Consider the following 15,274-nt stretch of genomic DNA (forward strand, 5'->3'; position numbering starts at 1 on the left):
CCTCCCTGCCCCGTATTTTCCGCGACTCTTCGCTTTGTCGCAATCCACCCGGATTTCCCTACCTCACCTTCCTCCTTGGGTCGCCTACTACCTCCGGCATCACCATGGAGTCCAGAACCGCGACGGCTGAGCCGTCCAGTAAACGACCGCGCTCACCTTCCGGCGATTTCCCTCCTATCGCGTCCAAGGTTCCCAAAACCCATTCGAATCACCTGCAGATCAACTACCTCGCCCGCCAATACCCTGATAACCTTCCTCTCGTCTCCGTCGATGATACCATGCCCGCCATTGTGCATCTCATTGGCGAGTACGACGGCGTCTTACATCGTCACGAAAGCATCGCCGGGAACTTGGGCGCTTGTCCGCTGGGGCCCATTCTGATCAAGCGCTTCGAGCGCTTGTTCGATGGGCCGCCTCGCGTGCTCAAGTCGCATGGCAAGGACTCCCCTAACGTGACCTGGCTGGATGTGGTCGAGTTTGCCAAGAACAAGCCCGAGCAGTTCAACCTGGAAAAATCGCGCAACGGGGTGCGAGTGTGTCAATTCTACACCAAGCAGTGTCGGGTGGAGATCAGCGAGGAGGATTTTGTGTTGATCGCCTCGGGGATGCCCCAGAAGATGATCCCCCCGCAGCCGATCATTGAGGATGAGGAGAAGGAATTGGGCGCATTGGAGATTCTGGAGAAGAACCTCCAGCAGATCATCCAGATGGCCGACCAGGGTATGTCTGACATAAATACTTCATACAAGCTAAACTAATTAACGTTGCTAGTGTCTGCCCGCGCTCGACAACTGAATCACCGTCTGAAGAACCGCCGGACGGCAATCGTCACCCGTCGGGAGAACGACATGTCGCTCCACTCGCAGCGACAGCAGCAGCAACATCGCTCCATCAGCCCTGCGTGGCGCGATGCCAATGGCCATGCTCAGAACCCGAATGGTAGCACCCCTGCCAGCGCCCAGTCTCCCTCCACTGGTTTTGTTGCCGTGAATGCCGGCCGGCCCGGCGGCGGAGAAGCCACTGTGGAGGAGAATGCGCTGTCGTCGCAGTTCATGTTCTCGCATTCCAATACGGACAATGTTACTATCATTAACGGCACCTCTATCAAAGGCGCCTCGCCGACGACCCGCGCCGAGCTCATGAAGAAGTTCTTTACTACCCAGGATCGCCAGGCGCGCAGCTATGAAGAGGGCCCCGGCTCCAGTAGTCGGCAGTCGTCCCGGCCGCGGCCGCGAGCGTCGGATGCGGCGGACTACAACTTGTACACTCCGGCACCCGCTACGGTTGCCATTCCCAATACACCCTCCTCGCTTCTGCCACCGCCCAAGTCCCACCACCACGAAAAGGATGACGGCGGCCCGCACAAGATGGAGATGGTGGCGCGCATGGAAGAACTCTCACGGGGCGAGCGCATCCTGCCGCCCTGCGATCGGTGTCGCCGGCTACACATGGATTGTTTGAAGAACCTGACTGCCTGCATGGGGTGCACCAAGAAGCATGCCAAGTGTTCCTGGAAGGACGTCAAGGAGGACGAGCTGCGCGAGACACGGGTCGACCGTACGTCCCGGGAACGAGCGGAGGAGCCGCCTTCGTCCAAGGAGGCTTCTTCGACCCATCCACTGCCTACTCCCGTGGCAGCACCACCGTCGACGGCGGCCCCGACACCGGTGTCTGGACCGATGTTGCCCGAGACGGAGCAGCGACCTCGTGAGCGCGAGGTACCGTCCGAGTATAGCGTGCGCCGCGAGTCTGCGCCAACGGGGGGACCGGTTGCAGGAATGGCGCTAGCCAAGGAGACGTCACCGCGGCGGGCCATGAGCGAGATGCATGGGAGCAGCGGGATGAGCCATGAGCGACGAGTCAGCCTGCATCGGCACGCGGAGGCGGACGACGACGACCCGGATGCCAACCAGCGGCTGATGCAGGCAATCTTGGATACGGTGGACCACCACACGCGGGTGGCGGCGGCGGTGAAGGAGGGTCATGAAGTGAGCAACGAGCGGGAGCGGGAGCGCGAGCAGGAACGAGAACGAGAGCGGGAGCGGAAGTTGGTGCGGGCATAGCTTGACGACCCGACTTTGTTTGGACATTATGGATTGGATATGGGTACTTGGACAGGGAGTTGTAATTAGGTTTTTGATTGAGCGAGTTAGCGGATATCCCGGTTTGAATTCTGGATGAATGATGGATTGGATATTGGATATTGGATATTGGATAGCATGGATGGGCATAGCATAATGTGACTGCATGCATACAGTGTACAGAACCAGGGAATAATTGTGTCGGAGTTTGTCATTCCCGCCGCGGCACCAACTGCCGATGGGCGATCCGCACCCCGCATACAGGCTGAACAGTCAACAGGCACTACTACTGAATACAATGACTATTTGCAAACTGCAAAGAGAAGTCAATACATGCACCCCACAGATCGTCCCGATCCCTCGATCCAATACACGCATATATCCCTAAACCCATAAATCCGACCACACAATAAGAATGAACTCGGGAATGGCCATAGCCGACCCTCCTCGCTGAGTGATGCTTACGTAGCAGCGTATCCGAACCAACCCAACCAATAACCGTCCCTCAATTTACACCCACCACCCACCACCCACCATCGGAAATGTGGGGTGTCCCCGCAGTCAACATATAGAAGAGTAACACCCCCCACCAACCCATAGCCATACCCATTGCAATTGTTGCCTTTCCCTCTCCCCAATTGCAACCTCACCCTTAACCCAAATAACTACACCAAAAGAGAAAAGAAAGATGGACCCCAGCAAAGTGAAAATCCCCCCAATGAAAGACCTAACGGTCGACAACATCACCGAGAACGTGATCCGAATCAACTCTCTCTGCGAAGACGAACGTTTGAAATACATTCTCGAGCGACTCGTCACACACCTCCACGACTTCGCAAGAGAAACCCGTCTTAGCACGGATGAATGGATGACCGGGTTGAGATTCCTCACGGAAGTAGGCAAGATTTGTTCGGATGTTAGACAGGTATATACTATCCCCTTCCCCCAATTCCCCCACAATCCCCTACTTACTAATCCTGAAAACTACACCAGGAATACATCCTCCTCTCCGATATACTAGGCCTCTCCATCCTCGTCGACTCCATCGACCACCCCAAACCCCCCAACAGCACTGAAGGCACCGTGCTCGGCCCATTCCACACGCACGACGCCGAGCCCCTTACCCCGGGGGCCAGCATCAGCCACGATCCCGCCGGCGAGCCCCTCCTCGTCGTCTGCACGGTGAAAGATACCCACGGGAAGCCTGTCAAAGATGTGAAGATCGATATCTGGGAGACGGATTCGACGGGCCATTATGATGTGCAGTATCCTGGGAGGGATGGCCCTGATGGTCGATGCATCATGACCTCCGATGAGGAAGGAGTGTTCTGGTTCAAGGCGATCACGCCCGTCCCCTACCCGATTCCGCATGATGGGCCGGTTGGGAAGTTGTTGAAGCTGTTGGGGAGGCATCCGTATCGGCCTAGTCATATGCATTTTATGTTTGAGAAGGGGGGGTTTGATCATTTGATTACGTATGTATTTTCTTCCCGGAGGGGAGGGGGGTGAGAGGGGGGATGTGGGTATGGGTATGGGATTGGGCTAACTGTGTGTGGTGTAGGGCGCTGTATCTTCGTAATGATCCCTATGAGACTTCTGATGCCGTCTTCGGGGTTAAGGATTCGCTGGTCGTGGATATCGGTAAGGCTGGGTCGGAGTATGCGGCTAAGTATGGGGTTTCGGAGGATCATGCGTTGTTGACGTATGACTTTGTCTTGGTGAGTGATGAGGAGACGAGTGAGTTGAGGGCGAGGAATTCCAAGGAGGCGTTGGATAAGTTGGGGAGGAAGGTCAAGATTGTTAATGGGTTGCCGGTGCCGGACTTGGATTGATTTTCTTTATTCTTCTTCTTCTATTCCTTCTTGAATTATAGGTCTGATCATGTAATTGATAAGTGTCATGTGAATGTATTCTTTATTAGGTATATACATCATTCGTTAATGCGGACATTGGTGTTGGCTTCGGCTTCCGCATTCACCATCTCTCCAAAATCACTTCCCTCCACTGCTGCTCCGCCATCCTTCAGTCGGCGCAGTCCACTCTCATCTTCCACCCAGCCACCTAGCTTCTCCACTCCTGCGATATACTCTGTTCCAATCCGCAGGTTCAGCCCCGCGCTCAATGCCCGTTCGATCCGCACTTCGCGTCCCTCGGCAATCAGTACCCGAAACACATGTCCCAGGAAGCCGCTCAGGAGGTCCACGCTCCACTCGTCTGGCACCACGCGCAGCACCTCACCCACGTCGAACCACGCCGCGAATCGTCCCAGCAGGTCGCTTGTCCGCTCGAGCCGCTCTGATGGATCCTGGATCTGCAGGAACTCGTCCAGCAGGTACCGGAAGAGCTCGGATTGCAGGGAGCGCTCGGCGAATTCGACCAAGGCTCCCGTCGTGCTGGTGCTGCGCGGGCCGCCGAAGAGGCAGTATCGCACGGCAGAGTCGTAGTCGCCCAGTCCGTGGGTGAGTAGATGGAGTGCCTCGCGGTGTCGGCCTTGTAGGCCGTCGAGGATCACTGATTCTGATACCAGTTCGTTTTGGAAAGGCTCGATCCGCGCGAGTACTGCCGGGATGGAGTATGTCAGGTTGCGCGCGGGCAGGGAGGTAAAATGTCCGCCGCTGCCGCCCCCAAGGAGCTGGAGCAGGCGGAGCCGGGATTGCCACCATGGCTCGGCGGGTGTGTTTTCGGTGATGAAGTTCATGTAGGTGGGTTTGGGTGGCTGCAGGGCGCGATACGTAGAGTAGGATTCTGCGAGCGATGCGCGCGCTTCTGGGGAGGACTCAAGCACGGAGAGCACGGTGTCCAGGTAGTAGGAGAGTAGGTCGTCCGCGTATTGGGTGTGCTAAATGTGTTAGCTTGGAAAAGGATTAGATGAGGGTAGCGCTTACATTTCGGACGAAGACGAGATGCTCCAAATACACCTGCACCGCATTTGGCGCGCGCTCTTTGAGCAAGCTGACCACATCCGTAGTCTCCAGCTTGACCCGGCTCGTGCCGTCTGAGAACACCTGAATACCCAAGTTGGGATTGCGCTGGGCCAGCCATGCTCCGTACTCCTCCACCAACTGTGAGTCCTTGATCTTGACCAAGTACCGTCGCATCTGTGCTTCGGTTCCACCCACAGTGACCTCACCACCGCGATCCTCCTCGCCATCGATAATCCGTCGCCAGGTTTTGAGGACATTCCCCGACATTCTGTGGCTCTGATACAAGCGGCTGAGCACAAACAAGCGCCGGTAGCTTTCCAGCAGCGCCACTGCCCGGTCAAAGCTACCCTTCCAGTTGTCCACGAGACGGTTCAGTTCCGCGCGAATAGAAGACTTCACGCGTTGTTCGGCTGATAATTGTGCATCTTGCTCCAGAAGCAGGTGCAGAAGAGCTGCATCGACACTGTCGAATACATAGTTTTCATCCGTGATACTGCCGTAACCCCTCTTCTGCTGCCAGGAGAATAGGAACCGCTTGATCATATCCAGAACTGCTGCGTCGGAAGCTCCGTTATTCTCTGTCTTGTCGAGCCGCTGCACGTAGGCTTCCGTGACCTCAGCAAGACCAGCATGAACCCAGATTCCCTGCGGGCCCTGGAGGACCTCGCGTCGCAAGAGGGGAACTAGCAGCAACACAATACGTGGATCTAGTTCTCCAACTATGAGGGCTCGCTCCGTGTCATCAATGATCGCATCGCTTCGGACAGCCGGGTCCATGAAAATAAGGTCTGCGAAAAGAAGCAGGCTGGCTTTCTGCTTCACATAGTTCAAACCCAAGAATTCCGATTCGGACTTGGGCTCCGTTGTCTGGACATGATGGATGATATCGGCAACTGCTTTCCGGAAGGCTTTGGAGTCGCCAGCGCCTGTCTCCTGAGCCGCCTGTAGAGCATCATTGAGCTGTGTGGTCAATGGATTTCTCACCACCCGCCATATCTGGTTGCCGTTCCACAATACCATGCTGCTTTGCGTCTGACCCAATTCACGCGCAAACCTGGCTTCCTCGGCGTTTCTTTCCGCCTCCCAGCCACGCTCCTTTGAGCCTTCTGAGTCTGTCATTTCCTGGGCCTCGAAGAGCTCTTTTTCTTTCTGCAGATGTTCGATCGATGACTGCGTCCGTGGGTCGGCTGCCGGTACATGGGGCGATAACGGAGTTTTTAGACGAACCATACGTAACAAATTCCCCAGTTCAGATACCTCGAGCTTGCTTGGGCTGATTGTATGGCATAGACCAGCATGGGTAGTCTGCATGTCGTTGGCCGACGGTATTTCTACCCAGGTTTTGTGGTCCTCCGCCTCCCCAGGATCGACATCCCAGAGCTGCACTTCCAGGAACTTCCGTTTCTGGCCATCCTGTTCTGATTCTATAACCGCCAGAAGAAGCTCATCCTGCGTGTTCTCCGGTGATGGTATCATATGAGTTTCGTCGCCCTTGTCGATCACAATTGACTCGGGGTATTTGTGAAATGTTATCGTACCACGGACCACGTCGCCATCTACATTGACAAACATGCCAACTCCGGGCTCGGTTGTATCGGTTCCTCTAACAAGCAAGAACTCCGACGAGGTCGGTGACAGCACATGAGGCTTCAGCTGTGTGGGCGGCTTCGGTATGGGTGGAAGGGGTTTTCGGTCATCGGGACTTGACTGGGAGTCGCGGTTCGAGTGGGTTGGAGATATCCTCGGAGAAGCACTTTCGGCTCGGTCTTTCGAGATCGATTGTCGCGGGGTCCCAGCAGGAGACAGCTCTGGCGTAACAGAGCTAGACCTGTCATGTGGCGAGGCATGAGTCTTTGGCTGCAGCATCCCGGCGAACGGATTCGGACCGGATCCTCTGTCATGCTGGCTCTCCAGCGGCGAGGTTGCGAAGGGTGAGGACGGAGATCTGTCTCCGGCAGGACCCGAGTCGAATGCCTCGCTGGAAAATGAGACAGGAAAGAGCTGGATCTTCTGTTGGTTTTCCACGTCCAATAAAGAGTACGCATTTGTATCAGCAGCGCAGGCGATTATGCCTCTCCGCGCCGCCACCAGGCAGCCAGGAAACTCGATGTTCCTTATCCGTCGAGCATCATCGCCAATTCTAACCAACATCATCCGATTCTGGGCGGCGATCATGATAACGGGGGTTTCCGACTCATCCGTTGCATTCAAATCCAGCCCACCGATCCAGCGACAGTTGTTGACCTTGGTGTTCCCGAAGGCCGGACTGAGCTCCGGCAACATGTAGAATGTAGCCGTTCCATTGCATAGCACACACGCCTTGTTCACCGTTGGCAGTAACACAATTTGCTGTATTCCCGGAAGCTTTGCTGACGGAGGCTGGGAGAAAGGGATTGGTAGTCTTGAGGCGAGGATGAATGATGGCTCGTTCGACTTGTCCGAGGGGTCCGGTGGAAGGCAGACGAAATGCAGGATCTCGGCGGCAGAGGTACCAATGTATAGATTGTCATCTAGAAATCATCCAATTAGCTTGGCTCTCTCATCAACAATGCTGGACGCACTCCAATACTCGACGCAGGTGATATGGACATCCTCGTCATCATTGTCCGCATTCAAGGGCACCTGGTCGAAGAGAGACCGGAACACATAAGCTGCAGCTTTTGGAGGGCCAATCTTCCGCCTTTTGCGCGGGCTGATGCCCTCCTCTTCCGACACCATGATGAGGCCAGCTCGGTGTCTTGAGAGATGGTTCCTGACAGGATGGGGACGTGAGGGGAAGGAAGATCAGGACAGGAACTGGGAGGAGCTTCAGACGGGCGAGGCTGGGCGCGGGTGGACCCGCCCGGGGTTATCTGCTGACTCAGGTGGAGTCCATTCTATGATTGCAGTTAGTTATCAGTCTATCACTTTAACTATAGTTATTTCTTGTGAAGAACTGCAATTGATGGGCAGTAATCTTCTACTTCATGAATACTGTCTGCTTGAACCAATTCCGTGTTTAGGTGCAAGTATAAGCATCGATCTGCGTATTGATAGTTCAGCCGTTTTGACTGCAATTGTGACAGCTTCAGCTGCTTCATCACCACTGACGAGGCAGACTTTAGGTTGCAGACAGCACATATGATACATCTCAAGCCACTGCTTACTCGGGGTCTCTTCAGCATATCCTTACCTGAAAAAGGCCCTATCTGAGACGAACGTGGCCAAGTTGCTATAAATAACGGGGCTGAACCACGATCGGATAGGAACCTACCGGCATCGATCCAGGAGAATCTCGTCTTGAAGTGTCAACTCACTAGAATCCTGACTATCAGTATCTTGTCTTGTCATAAAGAGAACATCTCTTCCTTGCATATACACGCCATCTCATCACGCGATTGGGCATCTCTGCTCATTGTTGTCTTCGGAAGATCATCGGCCCGGTCGGCGTGTCACTCCGCATTGCTGTAGTTTCACATTAACTGGCTTCATTTACTTGTCCCTCTCTGGATAGTCGTGGTGTTGCCGGTCCGGTCTTGGATGGGGGTGTTGCGCTGATTCTTGCTCCATTGAAGCGGATTATTCCCAAATCTCAACCATGGACGCTTTCGCCCTTACCGAAGGCATTGTCCCTGACAATAGCCAGGATGGTCACAACTCCGAGCCCGCCGCCGGCAAGTTACCGGAAGGAGCCAACAAGTTCCAGCGTGCCATTGCGGCCTGGCGAGGTTTGTCGCCTCGATCTTAGGATTTTGGGCCGAAGTAGCCGGCAGCTAACGAGACCCTCGATATAGGTATCGATCTCGCCAGTACGGTCGCAAAGCTAGACAGTACCGCATCTGACATCGTCGCTCAGCAGCGCGATGCACTCGTCCAGCGCAAAGATCTCGCCCAGAAGACCAAGGACTTCCGGAAGCTAGATGACTCTTCGAAGCTTGCCGAGTACAAGGGTCTTCTGAAAGGTTCGTGGTGTGCTAACCGCATTCGTCCGGCCGTCGCTGACATTTCACAGCTTACCAGGGGTTCATCGATCTTCTCACGAACCAGGGCAAGGCCTCCTCGTCCGCCTTCCTACAGCTCTATTCATCATTGTCCGAAGCGCCTGATCCCTACCCTCTCCTTGAAGCATCCATCGATTCCCTCGTCCATTCCGAAGAAACCGTCCCCAAACTGACCTCGGAACGTGATCGCCTGCAAGGCTCCGTCGACCGCCTCACCTCTCAGCTGGAGGATACGGAGAAGCGCCTCCAAGAAGAACGGGCGGCCAGGAAGAAGCTAGAGGAGAACCAGGAATCTAAAATCAAGGAGGTTGAGGAGTCGTGGTCGGCGGTGCTGTCGGAGAAGACGAACAATTGGACGGCCAAGGAGAAGAGTCTGGAAGAGAAGGTGGAGAATCAGGAGCGCTTGGTGAAGGAGCTCAAGGCAAGCTACGAGGTGTCACAACGCTTGGGCCAGGAGGAAGAGGGCGGCGAGAGCACCCACGGAGCTAGCGCTGCGGAACTCGAATTAGTTTCGACTGAGTTGGAGAAGACAGGCCTGAGGCTGGCGGAAGTCGAGGCGAGAAATGAGCAACTCAGGCTCGAGCTGGCTCAAGCCGTCTCCCACTCGCAATCGGGCCACGCAGCGTCCGTCGAAGATGACCCTGATTACCTGCGTCTTCAGTCGGAGAACTCGTCCCTTTTGCGCAAACTTGAAGCTGCACGATTTGACAAGGAGTCTGAGCGACACACCTGGGAGTCCAAGTACTCTCAGGCTGAGAGGCAGATCACAAATGTTACGGCTGAGAAGGAAGAATTGCGCTCAAAGTTGGAGAAGGTCGCTGACTATGAAGACATCCGTCGGGAACTGGAGATGATCAAGGTAATATGTCAATACCCTTCTATTCTGATTGGCTATCTGACAGTCACAGTCTATTGAATTCTCGCCTGGTGATGACGACGATGCTGCCGATCTTACAGACGCTGCGAACGCCAACGGCGCGGCTACCAAGTCCCAGGATGGGTCAAAGAACAAAAATAGCTTGGAGCAGCTCTTGCTCGCCAGGAATAAGAAGCTGACAGACGAGCTCACCATTCTACGAGTATCCCATCGCGACCTTCAGGGTCAGCTAGAGACTCTCCGCGAGGATCTCTCCACCACGAAAGAGGAGTTGGAGAAGTCGCAGAAGCTCTCTACCACATTGGAGAATGATCTTCTCCGTGTACAAGAGGAGGCTGCGAACACATTCCCGTCCTCGGCGATGTCGGTTGCTGGTACCTACACCTCCAAGTACCCACACTCATCCCGCAAGGGCGCAGTGTCGCCCACCTCGTCCATCATCTCGGGCTTTGACCAGTCCATGGCTTCAGCCAACACGATGGACTCCATCCGTGCGGGAGAGCCAGTCGGGGGCGGCTCGGGTCTTTTGCCTATGATCCAAGCCCAGCGTGATCGTTTCAAGAAGAAGAACGCTGAGCTGGAGGAAGAGCTGTCGAAGCTGTACGGCACAGTGAAGTCCTTGAGGCAAGAGGTGGCTTCTCTACAAAAAGACAACCTCAGCCTGTATGAGAAGACACGCTATGTCTCAACATACAACCGTGGCCCAGGCGCATCATCGTCCGCCTCTGCTTACGCAAGCAGGCCCAATGCCTCGTCCATCCACCCATCAGCGGACACGCCGTCAGGGCTTTCCCTTGATCGTTATCAATCCGCGTATGAGGCTCAGATCTCACCATTTGCCGCCTTCCGGGGCCGTGAATCTACGCGTGCATACAAGCGCATGAGCCTACCGGAGCGAATCGTATTCTCCCTTACCCGGATCATTCTCGCTAACCGCACGAGCCGGAATCTTTTTGCGGGCTACTGCTTTGCTCTACACATCTTGATATTCGTCATGCTGTATATGATGAGTACCATGGAGATCGAGAAGCATAGCAGCGCAAGCCTTGGTGCAGCCGCTGCGGCTGCGATGGCCGGCGGGGGTGGCAGCGGTAGCGGTGGCTACACGGGCCAGCAGCTCCATGGAGACGATTGGCAGCAAGAAGGCTTCAACCACGCGGGTTGATCTTATGACTATCATTGTATTCTAGCCCGTTGGGAGCGACGAATCATTCGAGGGCGTTTGTTGGTTGGCGGTTACGATCTGTGCTGATATTTTTCTATGTGAATATCCTATGTTCTATAATGCAAATACTTATATATGATACTCAGACGCTTTGATCAATTAGAACCTTAGCTGCTACAGATGTAGCGATGCGCAGAACATGGGTACAATGAACGGAGGAACGACGGTTCCTACGGGTGGTACTGCTAATGAAGCTGCATGTTACAGCGGTCTGAGCTTTGGGGAGGAAGGACTAAAATGTTAATAGAGAAGGTAGTAAGCATGTGGTTTCCTCATATTATTTATTTATCTATCCTATCTATCTTTCTTGTTGTGTCCTTTCTTCCTTTTCTCGCTAGGGGGTGCAAAAAGAGAAAACCAAAAAATGAAACGGCCCGAGCCGCGGATCGAACGCGGGACCTCTCGCAGATATGCTTGGGTTTGTATCCCTAAGCGAGAATCATACCACTAGACCACCCGGGCGTTGCTTGTTGAAACACGGTTGATCTTTCAGGTCTATGAGTCTTATTCAATGTCATCTGGTTTCCAGAGAGCAAGTAGCCGTATCGTGACATTCGTCATATAAGATCATACAACTGGGGAGTAGGAAATGCTCTGTTTGCACATAATTGAGCTTTGGCATCCCCCGGGCTACAGTCACGAGCTAGAATGAGCGATGTACTTGAGTGTTGGGTGCTGTTACCACTTGTTGGTCAGGGGCAGGTTGGCTGAATATATTTTACAGGTACCGTTGCTCCTACTACTATAGAGGGATGGTACCTGCTCTTCACCACTCAACCTCAGCCTGTCAACACTACTATCATCAATCAAGCGCAGAACTCCATCGCGGCACTTCAAACATAGCACTTATCGCCTCAGCTATATTGTGGATGTGTTGCCCCAAAATTCAATGATCGGCCCTCGTGCGAGTTTACTAGTTTACTCTCACCCAACAGCATGATTGGGACTAGTGTTACAACACGACAACAACTATACCTCGAGCGAAAAGAACCACGAAGTTACCAACCCCATTCTACACAAACTCGGAGAGTCAAAGGTTTACAGCTACATTATATGCATAGTAGAGATGCGTCATTGGGCGTCCACCCAGAAATGGCCAAGCCTACGAAACGACCCAGCCAGACAACCTTCAATAAAATGAGATACTGCTAGGATGACAAGCGCGATGCGATGTACACGATGGCCACCTATACCAGTCCCCTTGTTCCAGACACAACAATAGGATCATACTAATGCTGACGGATTTTGCCCATCATGTCCCAATAGCCGCCCGAGCCATGAGCCAGACCGGTACCACACCGCGGCCGAACGAAATCCTCCTTGGAGCCAGAGGGCCAAATAGGGAGCTGACAAACCTCGTCTATCTTGCACTTATTGCACTCCCTGAAGACCGCCCAATCCAAGTAGTGCTTTAGATCCTCAATAATTGCAATGCCCTCCTCATAAGTCTCTGCGCTCGCGCCAGCAACCAAACTCGAGCACAATCGCTCCGAGACCCGAGAAACTGCTTGAGCCGAAACAGTGGTAGTATCAGCGCCTGAGACCCAGAACTGCTTGGCACAACGCTCAATCTCTGCAGTCGAGTTGCGCGCATGCGCGTTGATAAATGGCTCGATAGCGAGGTGGAGCTCACGCCGAAGTTCATGGTGAGTGGAAATGGCTGGAGACAGTGCCAGGCTGATGCGGTATTGGTATCTGGTCATGATCATGTCAATGACGTTTTGCCAGTTAATACCGGGGGTTGTCGCGTCAGGTCCTCTGACTAGTCGGTCAATGTGTGCGCGTACGGGCCCCAGCTTTGCAGCATCGTCGACCACCCGGGGAAGGCCCTGCTCGTCAAAGTACATTGCCCCCGGGTATGCGAACATCGTGACAAAGTCGTCGTAGTTGATGGACACCCTGCCACCCCCGATGCCGTCGAATCGGGTAGCAAGTGCTCGGGCATAGCTGAGGTGGGATCCTCCGTCGCCATTGCGCGATGGGTAGGTGCTGTGGATGCTCACAACGTCGAGGTTATCGGCGAATGAGCAGAGAATAACCTCGAAGCCACCGACCATTCGAATGAATCCGTCAATACGATTGTCCCACTGATCGCGGGCCATGGCACACAGGTCATCGGCACGTAGGTCATCACCCTCTGCTGGGCTGCCATCGAATAGGGTTGCGTTTCGAAGGACGATGTCTTGCATGTCGAGGGTACCCTTGAGAGATTTTGCAGCTGACTGTCCATCAAAGTAGACAAGACGTAATACACGCTTAGTGCGATAGGTGTGGAAATATCCCGTCTGTTCTTCCGCCGTGGGTTCGGTGGACATGGAAGATGACTGGTCATGATGCTCCTCAATAGTTGACTGACTCTGGTGGCCAGGCTTGTTATGATGACCATCGTGAGATTTATGAAGAGCTTGCGAGTCGAGACTTTCCACCACTTTGTGGTGTTCCCCTTGATCATTTAGGAAATACCGGACCATTGACTGCAATCTCTTCCACTGGCGAGTGAAGAGGCCTGGGTGAGCCGTGCTTTCGGCAGTCATGTCAAGCTTGTGGTGTTTTGCGTGACCGCGAGAATCTGCACGATATGGTTTCACATGTTTGCGTTGCCGGGTATGATCCTGAGTCCAGCCGCTGTTGTCCGAATCAGAGCCACTTTGCTGGTGAACCGACTCTTTCTGATACTTATCGCGAGAGCCTGCACGGTATGGTTTTACATGTTCGCGGTGCCGAGCATGATCCTGCACCCAGCTACCAGTTTCCGATTCGAAATCATTTGCATGTTTAAATGACCCTTTCCAATTTTTATCATGGCCTTTCTCCGTACTGCCACCCTCCTCATCGTCAAGTGGCGGGTTATTAGTCCTAGAGGGTTGTTGACGACGAATCCGACCAGGATGGGCAAAAGCCATGGCATGCTCCGGCTCAAAAGCCAGCCACTCAGTTCCGTTGATACGATATGCACTGGAAGTACCGTGGTAGAATTCCGTTCCTTCAGGTACCGTGGCAATGAAGACGGACATCCCATTGTGCTGCATGACGCTGCCGAACATCTTCATGGAGTTATGCAGAGCATTGAAGATGTGGTTGGCATAAGTGGAGCCATCTGGCGCAGCAAGTCGTTCTTCGGCTGGGAATGGGCTGGATGCCACCGTCCATGGCAATAAAGCCCAAGCTATCCCCTTGGTATCGAGCTTCATGACTGTTGGATAGCCACAACTTGGATGCCTGAGGCAATATATCAGGAAAGGAAACGCCCGTTGAAATAGAAGTCATGCCAAGCTCCTTATGAAGTAGATCAGATTTGGGTCTCTCAGGGGCAGAAACCCGAAGTGACGTGGTCTCCACTTCACACAGCTGAGACTAGAGGCATGGAAGGGGAGATATGAACAAGCGCTTCGACATGAGAGTCACATGGAGGTAGTAGGAGTACTACCCGACCATAGGTTGGAACATGTCACTCGATGTCGCCATCACGGCACATCCGACAGCTAACAGACATCCTGCCTGCAATTTAGCCGGGTGGCCCGTTCAGTCTCTCGCGGTCCCATCCAAGAATCGGGAAGCAGATTCGGGCCTCGGAGATAACGATATCAATGTACAATGCATCGGATGCCAACCTCAGTCGGTAGGATACATCAACCCGGGTATTATTGACCCACTCAGTCGCGGGGAACGTTGTTGGCTGAAATCGGAACGACCGGCAGCAATCCGTGGATAAAATGGCTCCTTATAAGGGTACTCAATGCTGATCGTGCATCGGAGTTGATGTTCCGGGCCAATTTAAGCAGCTGATTTATCTTATCTGATCCAGGTGTCTCGTGGGTTGGCTCGCCAGTCCCACTCAGCCCTGATGTACTATCATCCTGCGCTTGGCATCCTTTCCAATTCCTCCAACCACATCTGACCGCATATAGGATACCCCTGCAACCGATTCTGGTCCTTCTATATCTCGGTTGGGAAGTCTACGAGCTCACACCACTTTCACTGGCATCTTCCTTCTCCGTACAGCTGTGCAGCGCATGACGGATGCCCAGGATTTCACCCTTGACCCGTGTCTTAGATGCAATATAGGATGTCAATTGACATTGGCTGTAGAGATGAGGGGGTGCGAGACGGAGCTCCACGACGACTTCGTTTTCGGATGGTTCTTCCCGAGAATGAGCACTATATAGCGGCCTCAGAACGACTTTGGA

The 15,274-nt window shown here is 53.9% G+C and overlaps 5 protein-coding genes and 1 non-coding gene across 6 annotated transcripts; 3 read left to right on the forward strand and 3 right to left on the reverse strand.

Moving 5' to 3' along the window:
• Positions 1 to 3: 3 nt before the first annotated feature.
• On the forward strand, positions 4 to 2,285 carry BO79DRAFT_289950 (C6 finger domain protein). Its single transcript, XM_025688836.1, has 2 exons — positions 4 to 720; positions 772 to 2,285. Exons 1-2 carry the CDS (start codon positions 105 to 107, stop codon positions 2,061 to 2,063), a joined length of 1,908 nt encoding a protein of 635 aa, XP_025536022.1. The 5' UTR covers positions 4 to 104; the 3' UTR covers positions 2,064 to 2,285.
• Positions 2,286 to 2,698: 413 nt separating this feature from the next.
• On the forward strand, positions 2,699 to 4,023 carry BO79DRAFT_179585 (intradiol ring-cleavage dioxygenase). Its single transcript, XM_025680044.1, has 3 exons — positions 2,699 to 3,006; positions 3,075 to 3,556; positions 3,643 to 4,023. The coding sequence occupies exons 1-3, from the start codon at positions 2,770 to 2,772 to the stop codon at positions 3,911 to 3,913; spliced, it is 990 nt and encodes a 329-aa protein (XP_025536023.1). The 5' UTR covers positions 2,699 to 2,769; the 3' UTR covers positions 3,914 to 4,023.
• On the reverse strand, positions 3,985 to 7,760 carry BO79DRAFT_201316 (putative TGF beta receptor associated protein 1). The gene is made up of 3 exons (XM_025681562.1): positions 7,567 to 7,760; positions 4,967 to 7,515; positions 3,985 to 4,920 (listed from the first exon to the last, which is right to left on the reverse strand). The coding sequence occupies exons 1-3, from the start codon at positions 7,721 to 7,723 to the stop codon at positions 4,012 to 4,014; spliced, it is 3,615 nt and encodes a 1,204-aa protein (XP_025536024.1). The 5' UTR covers positions 7,724 to 7,760; the 3' UTR covers positions 3,985 to 4,011.
• A 740-nt stretch (positions 7,761 to 8,500) lies between these two features.
• BO79DRAFT_201320 (CCAAT displacement transcription factor COY1) lies at positions 8,501 to 11,171 on the forward strand. The gene is made up of 4 exons (XM_025681563.1): positions 8,501 to 8,712; positions 8,779 to 8,946; positions 8,997 to 9,844; positions 9,894 to 11,171. Exons 1-4 carry the CDS (start codon positions 8,583 to 8,585, stop codon positions 11,025 to 11,027), a joined length of 2,280 nt encoding a protein of 759 aa, XP_025536025.1. The 5' UTR covers positions 8,501 to 8,582; the 3' UTR covers positions 11,028 to 11,171.
• A 287-nt stretch (positions 11,172 to 11,458) lies between these two features.
• BO79DRAFT_t215 lies at positions 11,459 to 11,549 on the reverse strand. Its single transcript has one exon. It is a non-coding gene; the product is annotated as a tRNA-Pro (tRNA).
• Positions 11,550 to 12,316: 767 nt separating this feature from the next.
• BO79DRAFT_156306 (uncharacterized protein) lies at positions 12,317 to 14,278 on the reverse strand (the record flags this gene model as incomplete). The annotated part of the gene is made up of 1 exon (XM_025678814.1): positions 12,317 to 14,278. The coding sequence occupies one exon, from the start codon at positions 14,276 to 14,278 to the stop codon at positions 12,317 to 12,319; it is 1,962 nt and encodes a 653-aa protein (XP_025536026.1).
• Positions 14,279 to 15,274: the final 996 nt, after the last annotated feature.

The sequence above is a fragment of the Aspergillus costaricaensis genome, assembly GCF_003184835.1.
Source record: "Aspergillus costaricaensis CBS 115574 unplaced genomic scaffold BO79scaffold_33, whole genome shotgun sequence".
NCBI classification, from domain to species: domain Eukaryota; kingdom Fungi; phylum Ascomycota; class Eurotiomycetes; order Eurotiales; family Aspergillaceae; genus Aspergillus; species Aspergillus costaricensis.